We start from the raw sequence: 16,838 nt of genomic DNA on the forward strand, positions 1-16,838 counted from the left end.
TTTAAAGAAACTCCATGGTTACAACATAAAAAAACAAAGATTTACATTAACTCAAACAACTAGATTAATATTATTATTAAATAGACCTATGCATATGTATTTTATATTTATACACTAAAATGTATAAAGTTTTTTTTGACGAATACTTGTATACATTTTTTTTAATAATAATGATTGACATTAAAATTAAAATTAAAAAAAAAGTAGATTTTGTGATAAAACTTGATTTAATTTCAAATAAAATTACATAATATTAATATTCAATTATAGATTGAATAAATTAATTAATAGAAATTTATATTTATTTTGTATTGAAATGTTTGAATGTTGTTATTTATTACATTCAACTGATTTATAATTTCTTTTTACTCTATTTAAATAGATTATCAAAGAAAATTAGCAGTTTTCAACAGAAAATACATTTATTTTAGAATAGTTAAATAATTTAAATATTTGTTCTAAATTTTATGTTAACATATATGTTCCAAATTCAAGAGAAACCTTTTATTGTTTAGGATATTACTGTTTGGATATTAGAATTCAACTCCCAAAGAATCCGTCCTTATTTATTACATCCAAATGGTTACCCACTGTCCTTTCTAATACATTTTTCGTTCTTTTTGGTAGAAACATGGAAGAAATGGAGAAGAGAAAACTTTGAATTTATTTCCGATACGTTCCCTTCGGTTCTACCCGTACATGGTTTATTGTACATGCACAGGCTTCGAAGGGGGACGTTGGTGGGCTTCGGAAGGAAGTAGGAAGCTGCCCCGGCACGTATTCCTAGGATTTCCCAAATGTACGAGTTATATCGGTATAAGGGGGCTCGTGCTGAGCAGAACGTAACCGCATCACACAGACATAGAGCGTGGCCAGGTGTCATGGAGGAGGATGCCTTTGAAGCATCTCTTCTTCCCCCTAGGTGTCTCGAATTACCACCAGACACACGTACCCACTTATTAATATCTAATACACACTTCCTTCCGCGATGGAAACTCAAAACCGCGCGGGAATCGAATTACGTCGGTTCCGATAACCATGGATAACCGTGGCCCGATGTATGGGTTTGATTCCGTCTTCCTTCTTACAACGTTATTCTGTGCGAGAGACAGAAGCACCCATCATCATCATCATCATCGTTTCCGAGTGGCGAGGCACGATGGGAAGGATGTTCCATGCGGGTCTACGACTGTGATTGATTGTGCTAATGTAAGTGCACAAGTGCGGATGATATCCTCTTGATCGGTCGGCCCTTTCAATGGCCTCCACACAAAATTGGGACACTCGATCGAATAGATGAACGAACGAATGTACGCTAATTTTATTACTTCTTCATTCACAGCAAACAATGCCTTTATCCGCATAGTCGCCTCATAATTACGCAAACATTTCGTAATTACGCCAATTGATTTTACATCTGGGACAGCCATAATTAAGATCATCTGCCATGAACGTTATAACCCTTATCTCAGTCACGTCGATTCGATTCCCTCCTGCTATATAGGACATAACACGAATTTTAAACTAATGGCCAAAGATTTACGATTTAACGAATTTATGAAGTAATATCAATTAATAACATAAATTAACTCATTCTTAAAAAACTACATTATCTCAAATCAAATAAATCACATCTTATGCACCAAACTAACTCAATTTTATAAAGAAAACATTTAGTTTTTACTTTTAAATTTAGAACAATATTATAACATTAACTTAAACAATTAAAATCGCTGGATTTAAGTTCAGAATTTAATACATTATTTATTCGAAATGTGTTATAAATACAGCATTGTTAGTTCATTAGAAAAAAAGGCGCCAAATTCAAATCTTTTATATTATAAAAATGTAACATCTTTATGAAATCCGAAAAGTGTAAAATTGACGTGATACATAAATCTATTGTTAAATCATGTGTGTAATGCGTCCATATATTCATGATATAAAACTTAAATGTCAACATATGCAGGCAGTGTGCATATATCTTGTATGTGCTAAAAATAATTTCACTATAGACAGTAACTCAATATGGTTATATAACATACATTTCGTTTAGTTGGTACAAATGGTAATATAATTAAATTTGACACTTCGATAATTACCAACTTAAAACATTAAATTAATTAATATATATTATGTATACTTATTATAAACAAAAAAACCCAAGGTAAAACCTGCAAAATTTTAATAATTCCTCAATTAAAATGAATGATTTGTTCTCTGGATATATTTTTAACGCATTAATTAATTAATAAGAACAAATATTGTGTACATGTGAATTTAAATATTATTTGAATACACATTGTGATGAAAATAATTAGCAATAGAAAATTTTCACATTTTCTCAAGAGATTTCTCCAAATCCTAAGATTATTGTCATTTTCTTAAGTATTACACATATATTTATATCTCACATAATCGGTTCCATCAATATGCCGAACTAACCGAGAAATACATACAAAAATTGACTATTTTTTAGGATTTATTTTTATTTAGCTTATTTGAAACATTGGTTTGTTATCAACTTTACAAACCGAACTATAGTGATCCTAGAATGATCGTAGCCGCACTATGCGAGGTATTGGTTTACTATTCTAGTAGATAATTTCTAACCATATTCAACTAAGAACTTCTTAATGTTACAATAAATCTGATGACAGTAGCTGAAAATAATATTCGGTTGTTTTTAAAGCTCAACTAATTACTTACGCATTAAGGTTATTTTCAATGACTTTTATTTTTCATTGTTATGTCAGTGTTTTCAAACAAAAGAAATTAATGAATATGCGTATTCTCTTCAATAAATAGTCGACTTTCCGTTTGGGCTATACATTAGTATTTTCGTAGCGTTTACAAGAATATTGTGCACATTAATAGCCATCAAATGAAAAATGGTCTTGTAAATAAATGGTCTCTCATTATTTCGTAACGCAGTCAGAACAAACCCAAAACCCCCCCAACAAACAGATCAATACCGTTACAAACAGAAATCGCTAATGACCCTAACGTCTTAAATGTTCCGAACGCGATATTTCCAACTTCATTCAGTTAAATTACCGAAAGCTAATGATAATTTCAATATCAATATTATTATTACTACTATTTGCATGTTGATAACATTTCTTTACCGTTTGCATAGCCAACAAGTTTATTTCTTGATCGACAATCGATTTGACATATTGAAATATATTCAATAAAGCAAATGTTTTTGTATTTATATTTACTTTACTTGGAGTGAATATTTGTAATAAATATTACCTTAATTTATGTATTTTTTTTTTACTGATTTTGCAAAGATTACTTCTTGGTTATTTATGTAGCTCGAAATGGAAAACCTGGCGACTTACAAACATCGACCTTCTTTCTCCCTTCTGAATAGGCCACTCTAACAAATAATGCGTAGTCATGGAAACAAGTATTTTGCTGGCGTCGTGATAATCCCTCGGCCTTCTATTTACGGAATGAGCATGAAGCCATCCATGTACTTTAATACCATTCAAACACCTACTCGTATCGAGTATTCGTTGGTTCGTTCGAGGAACGTTTTCGAAAATCATTTCAAACAATTATAGAAGTTAATAATAATTTTGTAATGCACCTCATCCGGATAAATCCTTCAATAAAACCACGTGAAATCTGAGCTGTCTATGTTGACTATGCTCGGAGCTAAACCGCAAAATTCGAAACGTCTCCTGCATTTCAGCACTTGTTGAAGCTTTATCGGCTTTGAGGCCGTCATCTTCACTTACATCCAGCTTCTCTTTTTTATCTATCAATGTTGGACCTCCTCAACGTCCAAACAATCTGACCTCATTTTTATCAACCTACAAAAAAAAACTATGACATCCACAGTTTCATTTCTTTTTACAAAATAATCACTTATTAATTGCACTAATTAATAATTAGTTAATAGAATAGTTAAACCGGACTAATCGAGGTATTGTCATTGATACTTGTAACTTTTTTAATTATAAACTATATTAAGTAAATACTAAGTAAATTATGTAATAATGTGTTTTTATAGAATTAGAAACATTAAAGGAAATTGATGCAATAAAAGCAATACAGGAACAAAGTGATACTAATTATTAAACTCATCTGAAGTGCAGAACCCAACCGCTCCTCTCTGTGTAAAGTTAATGATCTGGGACCGCGAGGGCTTCCTTATTAAATCTTCAAGGAGACTTCAAGGATGTGAATTATGTCTCATGCTGGAAACGTTCGCAACTGCATAATTGAGAAATGGAAATGCCAAGATCAGCATATCCGTTTCTATTATTTTTATATTTATATTTTGCAATTTGCTCAAATAAACCAATTTGCATCATTATATTTCTGCTCCATTGATGATTTGCTCGACTGAATTTATAAGCATTTTTTTTTTGTGATTTTGTTCATTACTTTATATAATTTATATTTAATATCATACAACACATTTATAATAATAATAATAATAATAAGTATATTCAAAACATAATGAAAAGCATAAGGAAAATAATTGATGCTTCTTGGAATATCACAGATAAGAAAATAAATTAAAAGAAATAATAATTATTTTCAACATTTGCTTTCACACAAATTTTATCAAATAAAAGGTGAAATGTACAATGTACATTGTAGAAAATGATACTAATTAATTTATCTTTTTTATTAATTGTACATACAAACAGTTACACAAATGTTATAATCTACAATTTAAAGTTTGTATTAATCTTATATGTAAAGAGATGTTAATTAAACTTTCAGAAGTACACCATTATATTGTTTTTCGTTTATCTTTCTTGGGAATGATGATGGTACTGCAAATTAAATAGGTATACGATAAAGGTTGTAATGTCTATTACTTTATTCGTTTTATACTGCCAATCTCGGCTGCTTAACCTTTACTTTGTATTGTCCTTATGCGGCCTGAATTGTTGTAAAAGTCGATGTTACTTTTTATAGCAGCTGAAAAATGTCACCCGCAATAATGGATGAGTGCTTGGCAGATTTATATATTTATACAAGTACATCATTCGACAAATCATTGCTATCAAACGAGAAAATATAAACATTAGGATAAACAAAGATATACAAAATGGATATTCTTTACATTGTAATTTTACATACAATTACAATGGTTTTGATCAGTGCAAATTTTCTATTGTACTGTTTGAAAATTTCAAAACAAACTTGCAGTTTCTATTGGAAATATTTGTATTTTAATTAGAAATTGTTTATTCTTCCCTAATATTTTCAGGACTTTATTTTATCTTCTGTTATTTGTAGGCTTTATTGAAATTTCGGAAGACGTCTAGAAAGTGTGTATTCAGTGTTGTTTGAAATCACTTTACTATCATAGGATAATTGGTATTCAAGTAGTAGGCTCCTGCCAAAGTTGGTTAAGTTGACAGTCCGACGAGGGAGAGAGCCAAGGATTAGAATGAATTAAAAGGGCATTAAATCAAGAGAGGTTGCATCGCGTAGGTCCCCTTGCATACGATGATCGGATGGGAAGGACTTCTTATCAGTGACCACCAGAGAGTCAGAGAGATTTACTAGTCGAGCTAGGATAACTAATCCTCCTGGTGAGTTTGAGTATTTTTTATTATTCCATTCCGATTAATCTTTTTGAAGAGTTTGCGTTGGTAATTTTTGCTGATAAGTTTGTTGCGATGGTAATTCATAACTTGTTGTCTATTTGTTTTGGGAATGAAAGAGGAAGAGGATGCGGAGAGTGTGTCTGGATGAGCGAGCGAGTGGGAGGCAGGAAGGAGAGAGGTCGACGGCGGCGTAGGCGATGGTGGTGTGCTGTGGGCCATCAGCAGGGATGAAGAATCGATGAAGTCGGTAACAGGTGTCGGTGTTCGGATCGATTCGAAGTCCACGCGGAGGCTGGGCGCACGCGCCGCCGCCGTTTGCCACCCCGCCCGGTGGCAGCAGCGGGCGTCGCGACGGCCACTTGCAACTAGGGAGTGGTGCGCCGTAAATAGTGAGTGCGCCAAATAGTGAGTGCGAGTGAATTGTGAAATAGAAGGATCACTGAACACAGCAGGATTCGAAGGACGAAAATAACGATATCAGAACATTGTTGAGCACCTGCACCTCCACACATACGATCAATCACGAACAATAATAACAACAACAAACAATAACAACAGCAAAACGAAGATAGTGGTGTTGAAGAGCATCTATAGAGAAAGAAAGAGATAGAGAGTTTTGTGTAGGCGGAAAAGGAAGTCTCTTGTAGGTGGCGGTGCAAAGGGACGGCGAGAGAGGGATGATCCGATGAACGAGGGAACAAACGTATATATGCCGTCCAAATTGTTTTCGCTTTCGCAGAAGCGTCGCGACGCCTCTTCGAGCGCGCCATTTTAAAACGGCTCCGCCGCCGTCGCGATGTCCGCTGATCTTCATCTCCTTGCACATCTCAACGATTGCGGAAGATTGTTACCTGTTGGATAAGCCGCAAACGCACGTTCCGCCGCCTCCGGTGCTGCTGGTTGCTGCTGCTGGTGCTGCTGCTGCTGCCGGCTGCTACTACTACTACTTGTTGCTCATCGGACCCACCTATATCCGTCACTCACCACTTGTTCCGTCTATGCGACAACCACCTGCAAACGCATTCCTAATACTCGCCGCTGCCGCCTCCGTCGACGCCGACGCCACTGCTTCTTCATCGAAACGAGGCGAACAGTCAGCGGTATAGAAACTCCACATCGTCATCATCATCAAAATCGTCAGCATCATCTCGATCTCATCATCGTAGCGGCGGACTTTCGAGGAACGGTCGACACGATGCCGCGATGTTACATGGTGAAGAAGCAGAACAGCAACAAGTACCAACAGATGGCAAGGGAATGCTGGGCCGCCGACGTCACCGTCGTCGCATCCTCCGCTTCCGGACCTCCGGACAGCCCGACCGAGGGTTGCGTCGCACCACCTTATTACACGCCGCTCACGAGCAGAACGAGTAAGACCAATCAGCTTTCAAACATATCGATTGATGATTCAAACCCATACATGCTGCACACGACGCTACGACCCCAGACAACCCTCCAAATCTAACCATGGCAACGCTACACATTCGCTCAACACACGTAACCAACCACCCTCACACGTACACACACACACTCAAATAGACACAGACAAATATATTTTAAAAAAAAAACAAAAAGCCGTTGAAACGTAATTCAAGAACAAAGACCTCTAAATTATGGACGGTCAGAATAGGAAAGGATCTCAGGTAGTTTTCAAGCATTTCACATATATAGCGCAACAACTGTTTGCATCGCTTCCTTTGCTTCCGAGCAGATCCACTATGTCACTATCCGGGGGGTTCGGAAGGGAAGGCCAAAAGGTCAACACCCGCGCCTAACCTTTACGAAGATTGCATATTGCTGGCAGGGCTATTACATTATTGAGACCTGTATCCAACAAGTGTAAATAATGCATCGGCCCGTCCGAATCATCCCGTACGTTTGAACTATTTTATCTTGGGCAGCGGCGGTCGGGTCTCGGTGTAGCCTCGTCGAGACAGCCCTTCAAAGGCTTCCTGAAACCCTTCGGGTGTAGCGTAATACATAATTTAAAGCTCGGAAAATGTATAGCGAACGTCGAGCACCGACAAAAGCCAAACTACGCAGCGCAAATATTGTGCATTCAGTGCATTTCTAATATTAATATTGTCGCAGTCTTTACGTCAGTAAAGTCACCAGTCCCATCTATTTGACATTTCTATTGATTTTTCGTATTTCACGATTAAATGATTTTTCAATTTATTATTTTAATACATCAAGAACATGGAGGTAGTTAACCATTATCCTTTGTCAACTAAAAATATAATAGAATTAATACGATTTACTCAAAGCCGATGAATTTTAGTTGTCCAACGTCATAACTCTATTAAATTATCAACAAAATTCATAAAAATCTTAAAAAAAATGTTAATATACAAATATCACGACTTCTATTGAAACAGTAAAAAAAACCTTCCAATCAAAATAAATGTCTTCAAATAAACTAATAAGCACAAATACGCATTTTTACACTACACGCGAATAAAGAACGATGCTAAATGAAGTCCAACTGTAGAAATAACTCAGCAATTGTAACAGTTGCTGAGTTATCAACCATTTTATGAGAATGATAAATTATTATTGTGACTCTACAGTAAGTCTATTTACTATATAGTTTTATGATGTTAGTTTATTACTTTTTTTTAAAATAAAATTTTCGAGCGTTGTTCGATCAACCAAGACCGATTTGTTGGCCACCCCTGCTTGCTCTATGCGAACAATCTTTAAGGAAATGTCATCTACTGGCATTTTATATGTAAGCAATTTGTGGGTGCTCTATTACCCGGATAGTAATGTTCTTCGGTGTACGCGTATTTATAGACCTTTCATGACATTGCCTTGCTACCAAGAAATTTATTGCATATTTCATACATAAAACATGCATTTCCACGGATCTCAATTATGATATTCATTCATTTTTCTGAATCGAAAAAGTTTCTGCGAACTGCATATTCTACATGATATATAATATTTTTAAATTTTCAAGAAACGTCTAATTTAAAAAAGATTGCAGTTAATAAAATACAAATTTCAGGATGTTAAATACAAATGAAAATAGTTTTCAGGAAATGATTTCAGTCACAATATTCATCGTAATATACTTATATTGAAATATTATATGTTAACTAAATCTTTTAATTTATTAAACACTTTCAGTTTTAAAGTAATCATTTTTTTTGTGTTATTATAAAAGGTCAAAAATATATTTGTTTTTCAGTAAAATCTATTTATAGATGCTTGATGACATTTTTCGTTATGAACTAATGCATTACGAAATTCATACATAAAACATACATTTCTAGGGATTTCAATTATGATTATTAATTCATTTGCATAAGCCTCAACATTGAATTTCTTCACTAATAACATATTGTACTAAAGAAATAATTATTCAAATAATTGTGTTAATCAACTTTGTACATAATTTTTACATAAGGGGTCATTAAATTTGTCAATATAAAATGACAAAAATTGATATTTTTTAATTTTATTTTTCATTCTAAACATGAACGTAAACATAATTATTCATGAAATCATACTTGGCAAATATTTAAATCAACTTGTTTACAAAGATGTTAATTAAAAGGTGAATAATAAATTATATTAAATGTACTTTTGATGATTCATTAATTAAATTAATATTAACTAAACTAAACTAAAGAATTTATATCTATAATAACTGTAACTGTAACTGTATTGGTTTGTGGTTTATTAAAAATTGAATATACGCCAACTGTTATGATAAAGTTAACATTGTAAACCGATGCAACAAGTTAGTCGAAAGTTGTAATTCCGCAAAGCGTCCGATAAGAGCGACGCACGTAATAATAACAAACAATAATCGCCCGAAAGCGAAGTTTATAGAAAATGTGTGTTCGTTGTTGGCAATCAAATCGGTACGGTTCTAACGTGCTTTAATCACGGAATCCCCATACGCCATGTTGCCGACCGTGGGATTGTTGCTGTGATTGTTCCCATGCGAGAAGAAATCGGTCCGACACGTGAACGCTTCTCCTCTCCTTCTTCCGGGTAAAAACCTCCGGTAATGACTCGACGGCGGCAGCAGCGGCGGTGGCGGTTGAGGCCCAGGTATGCGTGCCGTGCGTGACTCACGCAATCCGCACACACTCGCACTAAACGAAAAATAGTTGACTCATTTATCCCACATAAGAGAAATAAAAAAGCGTGTTTATACGTTCTCAGATCGCAGTTTACAGCTCGCATGGATTACGCAACGCAAACGAACCCACCCAGTCTGCTCTCTCTCTCTCTTTCGTTCTTCGTCACCGTATTCAGGACATTTTTTTAATTACTTACCCGGCGCATCCGCCACTTACTTTTATTTGCCATGAAGATTTATGATGGGTTATTAAGACTTTATTAGGTTTAATCCTTGCCCATACAACTCAATCCTATGTTTCTATTTTAATTAAAACTTATTTCCTTTGTCAAGGATATCAAATGCATGACGTGATAATATATTATGTCATAGAAAATAAATAGTTGTGTCGTATCTGCATTTGTTAGAGTTTCTATACTCCCAGTAGACTGCGATATTATCATTGTCATTCAAACATAATTGAAAAAAATCAAATATTGATTAACCCTTTGTTACCTGAACATAGTTCAAATAAAACAAAATCTTTTGATTTCTTTTAAAACACATTAAAATTAAGTTGTCTATAAATTTTTATTAAATTTCAGCAATATTTTCAATAAAAAATGAATATGGTTCTTTTTGGTAAACTCAGCCAAAATGCGTATTTGTGCTTATTAGTTTATTTGAAGACATTTCTTTTGATTGGAAGGTTTTTTTAAGCTTAAATCATATAATAAGTGACTTAGATTACAAAAACGGATCAATTTTCATATATTTATTGTTACTTCGTAAAAAAGAAACTGAAAAAAGAAAAGTTATTATTATTACAATCAACTTATATACATTTTGAAATATGCGTCTAAAGATAATTTGCTTGTACCTTTGTCTCATTCATTTAACAGCTTATACGAAATTGCATTTTCACTGTTATTATTGCACATAATTCTTATTTAGGATTATTTTTACTTACATTTTCTATGTAATATAATCACCTTTTTAATTTAGTGGTTTTAACTCTTTTTTTCGATAAGAACTTCTGAATTTCGTCTTCATTTTCTTTGTCTTTAATTCTAATTTTAGAAAACCTTGTCTAAATCTTTCACCGAAAAACTTTATCGATATTTTCGAAACCTATTGATTTTTACGTCTAGATAACTTCATTTTAATTTCTTAGATATTGCTTTCTTCTTCAAACTTCGTTATATTTTCAATCTTTACATCTTTTCTAAGAAAAGATTCATAATTTAAGAGATATTGCTCTAATCATTTTAATAGAAGTATCTTTTTTTTCGAGAAATTCGATTGGACCTCGAAAACATTATCCAAATTGCTTCATGTATTTCTCTCTTTCAAATCAGAGAATTGAAAGAGATGAATTTCATAACTATGAAATGTATCCATTATTTACAATAAATTAAAGCATATTAATAAAAGCGTCATTGAAATTGACGTGTTGTTCAAAGTTGATGTAGAAAATAATGTATAAAGAAAATCAGAGCGTTACGAAAAGTTACATCCGAGTTCGACCCGACTCACATGAATGTGTATATCATTGAAACTGTTATGGATCCGCTCGAAATGTCTGCTCCCTTTCCACAGGTGTACACTAAAAGTCGATGTTACTTCCGGTTTAAGAGATGGAAACTAAGTTTGGCGCCGCTCTCGGCATAAAATGATCCATTTTACGGGCAAACGAAAAAAAAATGTATATAGCGAAACCTGCAACATTTTCCACACGACCCGGAACTTCTTTCAAAAAAAAAAAGATCTAATAACGCGCTAACTTTTGAGAATCATTTACTATCTATTGAGTTTCTTCTAGGTTGAGAATATTTTGCGTAATGAAACTTTTACAGTGTCATAATTTTTATCTATGATCCAACAATATGTTTTCTCAATTATTAAAATTGTATTGAATATAGTAAATTATTTAAATTATGATATATGAGTAATGGAAATTCATACTTACGTAACCAAATATGATAACATATATCTCTTCTACTTCTTCTAACACCTCCATACTCCTCATTTAGCCTCTGTTTTGCATAATTTGACCTGTTTCCAAATGAAATTAATGACATATGTCATTTTAGTTTATCCGTCATTGCTGTCATCTGACTCAATGACAACTTCATATTATTCTCTCTAGATCACGTAACCGTTAGTTGGTACCCATGCCACAAGTTTTCAAAATCAGGAAAACTATCATGTTTACGCAACTTTTTATCATTATAGTAAATATTTAGATAACAAATTCTTTACATTCATTTCATTAATGTCACAACGATGTGAATGATACACATGAAATTAACATTTTGTTTAGGTCGGCAAAACCTGAACAAAATTGATGTGATATTAAATATTAATTGGAACGACAATGAAGTACGTAATTAACGCAATTAATATTGTGATTATTTTAAATAGGAGTAATCTTTTTTTTTCCTGTATTGCTACCATGAATAATTAATTGCTACGCACGAATATTAATCAGGATAATAATAGGACGAGGTATGTACAAATTACTAGAATATCCATATCGGTCGTATAAAATCAATAAATGCAAGGTCGACGATCAAATTCCGTCCGCTTGAATTTAATGACTATGTATAATATATTTCGTATAGTTCTAGCGCCGTTAACCAGGATACAGCTACTACTACATAAAGTACCTCCGCCGCACACGATATTCACGCAGAAATTTACAATCCACGTTGAAAAGATGTTTGTTGCCTCTTGTGGCTACCGAATGTAGGTTGATCGATATTGTTATGTTGCTCTAGCCGAAATAATTTGAGGTAATCCTAAATATATCTCGAACTCGTACGGAATTGGGTTATCGAGGACCTGGCTTGTAGACGCGGCTTATCTTCCTGACTGCACCAGATTAGACAAAAACTTCGTTCTACTATTATCTTCTGTATTGCAATAATATCATATTCCTGCTTCTATTCTTACAAAGCAAATTATAACACGACAGTTACTTTTCTGTACTTGTTAAACCTGCTTTTGTACACAATTTTCTAAACACTTTCTATAAAATTCTATAAATTTTAATAATAAATCCTTCTTAGCTTCGCCTATAAAACAAATTAAAAAAAGCTTTCAATAAAAGGCTTTATAATATTGCACACTTGTAGCTATTAAAACACAAAATTAAAGTTACCTTAAATATATTATGTTGGATTAGATTAAATATTTTTGTGTTTGCTTACATTAGGTTAGATCAGCGTTTTCCAAACTGTGAGGCCACTGGGGAGGCGTCGACTAGTATAAGGGGAGGCGCGAATATTAGTTGCAGTGAGCAATTTTCCAAATATCTGCTAAAACTATAATAGATAGAATGAATCCAATATATGCATATGAAAGCTGAATGTTTGGGGAATCCAGCAAGTATAGATACATTCCTGTGCTTTTATCCATATTGCTGTAATACGCGTTCAAATATGAAAAATTTAAATTAGAACGTTTGAAAAAGCAGTGTTTTCACATTTCATTGATTTTATCGAAAACTATAATAGATAGATAGAATCCAATATATGCATATGAAAGCTGAATGTTTGGGGAATCCAGCAAGTATAGATACATTCCAGGCGCCAAATGATTACATACTTTAGAGGGAGGTGTAGTAATATCAAGTTTGGAAACCACTGGGTTAGATTATGTTAAGTCAAGCTCTAAGCACATAACCTAATCTTGATGCTAGTGGAAGTATAATCTGGTGTATAATCATTTCAAATTCTCATATTATTTCTAATTTATTTGTCATGTTTCGGATAATTTGGTCTAAAATATATTTTATAATTGAGACAAATACAGAAATGCCAGATGCATTTTAATTCCATGCCATCTAGATGTTTACTATCAACATAAGATAAATGATGTCTAAGTGCTGACCGAGTTTATTTCATTAAATAAATCGTTTTTGTCTGCTGTGAAATGCTTCTGTTTCCTCTACGATGACCTCTGAACTTAATGTAAAAGCAATTATTGTGCTAAAATATCATCATTTTTCTTTCACTTAAACAATTAATTTCATTCTAAGCAAATGGTTTAAATTATATTAAATATTGCTTATTATCAATATGAAATCTATTAATTTGTAGCATGCAAATATTCGTGATTTTTGAAGCTAACATCTAATAAATATATGTTGTACTACCATGAATTTAATTATCTGATTATCAGTAAAACTAATTATCAAAAGAAATGAATATTTTAGTCATTAATCATCAATAGCGACAGATTCCTGGATACATTCAAAGCTTTTTCATTTTAATAATATTACTAGTTACTATTTCAATGCAAATTGTGCAAGTACAATAAGAAGCTATAGTAGATTTGGTGTCTAAATATAATGATTTTGCAATTGAAAAAAATAATTTATGAAATAAAGTAATTGATAATATAATTGGTTCAAATAGGTGTAGTAAATTGGATTGAAAACATTTGAGTATCTGAGAAAGATGAACAAGTCGTGAATATTTTAATTGGCTTTCATCTGGATGTGCACGATGATGGGAATTTCCTATTATATAATTTCTTAATTGATGTATAATGTGGTGCTCTCTTTGTCTGGTCTCGCGCACTTAATAATAGGGTTTACGGTGTTACATTAGACTGGGCCGTTATTACAATGTCAAAGCGGCCGACGCCGCCTCCGAATGGAAGCTTCACTTTAGACAATTAGCCAGTTTTCCATTAAGATATCATTTACAGAATCGATACTTTAATGAGGGCGACGGCCCGAGAAGCGCGAAGATAACCCTCCGATGTCTTTATCTTTCCACATGGAGACGGATGGTATAAACTAGACAGAGATATATGTATACACATATACATATATATAGTTTTATCAATTTTCGGAGCTTAGTCGGAAATCGGTATCGGTTTATTTAACGATAACACGTGTCTCAGTTCACATCCGGATGGTATGAAGATTCGCGCTGTATATACAAGTGGAGACTAAATCCGGCTTTGAGAGCCACTCACGAGGGTTTGCGCCCTGCACGTATACTATGTACTGACTGCGCTATGTGTGTGTGTACTATTGTTGTCGTTTGAAACTAATTGATCCATTCCAGCCAGAGCCAACGTCGTAATGTTATTAATGCTTCACTAACTGCGTTAATATAAAGCGACGTCGTCCTTAATCCAGTTACAACTCGAATCGAATTGTTTATACATGGTTTTGCTTTTGTTGCAGGTTACCTGCAGGAGTGTCTGCAGAAATCGCCTTCGTTGGAGGGAATTTCGGGACAATCTGGGGATATAAACGAGCATGACGGTGGAATACCTATATTCCGGGTGAGAAGCATTGAGGAAACGGAGGCAGCTCATGATCTGCTCTCGCTCTCACAAAGTTTGCCACCGCTGCAAGCTCCAGGTGTGGTCACCATCCACGAGAATTTGCCGGACGACTCCAACTCTCAATCCCAGTCCCCTTCGTACACCTGTCGTCCTCTCTCCCCCGAACCCATCACCTTCCAGAGCAGTCTGCCTGCTTACCAACCACCAATTGTATACCTAGTTCAAGTTCCTGCTGCGCCGACCCCACCCACCTCCGAATGTTCCTCCGACGCTGAGAACCTGCAAATATGTCTAACTGATGAATTTGTCGGCGGCCAAATAACCCTGCAGCAAAACAACGAAGACATTCTCATTCTGCCGCTCTCTCCTGAACCCGAGAATAGAAATGATCATCAGGATCGGCGTCCCGAATCACCGGCGCGATTGGAAGAACCCCAACCGCAGAAGCTATCCGAAGAACCGACCATCCTGCAACAACATTTACAAACGGTGATCGTAAGACCTCCGATGGTGAAGAGCCCACCAGCTCCGATCCATCAACGCACCCCTCCGCCGAGGGAGCACAGTGTGATCACTTCGACGACGGATCTGAGTCCGATTGTTGAGAGCAGGAGACTCAAACGCAGGATCGCACACAAGGTTGTCATCACCAACAACAACAACAATAACATCACCATTAACCCGGTGGAAGAAAATGATGAACCTATGGTTAGTATGGTGTAGATCGACGAGTGCAATTTGCTACTATAATTTTGGACGATCGTTTCAGACGGTGACGGTGGAGAAATCGTGCGCCACCACATCCACGACTGTAGACGTAGGCACCTCGACGAAGTGCAGCAGGTACGTCTGCTCCGACTGCGGAAAGAGGTACGCCACCTCGTCGAACCTCTCGCGACACAAGCAAACCCATCGTAGCCTCGACTCTCAATCCGCAAAGAAATGCATGACCTGCGGCAAGGCTTACGTAAGCATGCCGGCATTGGCCATGCACATGCTCACCCATAAGTTATCGCACACCTGCAGCGTGTGCGGCAAGCAATTCTCGCGGCCTTGGCTCCTCCAGGGCCACCTCCGATCTCACACAGGGGAAAAACCCTACCAGTGTTCGGTGTGCAAGAAAACCTTCGCCGATCGTTCCAATCTCCGCGCCCACATGCAGACCCACTCACCGGAGAAGAGCCACACGTGTCAGATCTGCAAGAAGAGTTTCACGCTAAAGTCGTACTTGAACAAGCACCAGGAGACGACCTGCAATGGACCTCCAGCCGGACGCCCGGACAGTCCTCCTTCCTGCAAACGGAGCATGTCCACCACCACCGACGACCTAGGCGACCCCGATGACCCGGCCAACATCAAGTAACCTAACAAAACCTATCGACTTCTAAACTAAACTAATGCTCAGCGGCATCAAAATAACAGAACACTCAACACAAACACACACAGCGTTCAAAATCGTACCCATTCATTTCACAACATTCACTCTGTCACAATTACTAACTTTTGATGCCAGAAGTAAGTCATTTACAAAATTCGTTAACTTCCTTCTATTAAACTTATAGACTATGCATCTGGCTATAACCACAAATTAATTACAAACGTATTCAAATTATCTCTTAATTATTATACATTAATGTTCGGTTTTACGAACAAATTTGAAAAACTAAAAATTTTCCAAAAAAAAGAGCATATTCTCTCATATGCAGTGATAATTTGGACAATGCTCATAAACAAAGCAAATGTTTGCAAACATTTTTATCTAGTGAATTTTCTTCTTTAATTACACAATTTAATATCGTGTATAATTCACTAAGGTAAATTTCCAACAAACCTAACAAAAAGAAAATCACAAATATTTGCAAATATTTTACTCT

At 35.2% G+C, this 16,838-nt stretch overlaps 1 protein-coding gene across 1 annotated transcript; it reads left to right on the top strand.

Moving 5' to 3' along the window:
- The first annotated feature begins 5,928 nt into the window (after nt 1-5,928).
- Nucleotides 5,929-16,557, top strand: LOC108559214 (zinc finger and SCAN domain-containing protein 21-like). Its single transcript, XM_017916409.1, has 3 exons — nt 5,929-6,952; nt 14,861-15,672; nt 15,734-16,557. The coding sequence occupies exons 1-3, from the start codon at nt 6,778-6,780 to the stop codon at nt 16,325-16,327; spliced, it is 1,581 nt and encodes a 526-aa protein (XP_017771898.1). The 5' UTR covers nt 5,929-6,777; the 3' UTR covers nt 16,328-16,557.
- Nucleotides 16,558-16,838: the final 281 nt, after the last annotated feature.

The sequence above is a fragment of the Nicrophorus vespilloides genome, unplaced genomic scaffold, assembly GCF_001412225.1.
Source record: "Nicrophorus vespilloides isolate i.1.1-1 unplaced genomic scaffold, Nicve_v1.0, whole genome shotgun sequence".
NCBI lineage: Eukaryota > Metazoa > Arthropoda > Insecta > Coleoptera > Silphidae > Nicrophorus > Nicrophorus vespilloides.

Coding starts and splice junctions, on each gene's coding strand:
- LOC108559214 (XM_017916409.1), top strand. CDS start 6,778: ATGCCGCGATGTTACATGGTGAAGAAGCAGAACAGCAACAAGTACCAA. Junction 6,953..14,860: donor GCCGCTCACGAGCAGAACGA/GTAAGACCAATC, acceptor CTTTTGTTGCAG/GTTACCTGCAGGAGTGTCTG. Junction 15,673..15,733: donor AAGAAAATGATGAACCTATG/GTTAGTATGGTG, acceptor CGATCGTTTCAG/ACGGTGACGGTGGAGAAATC.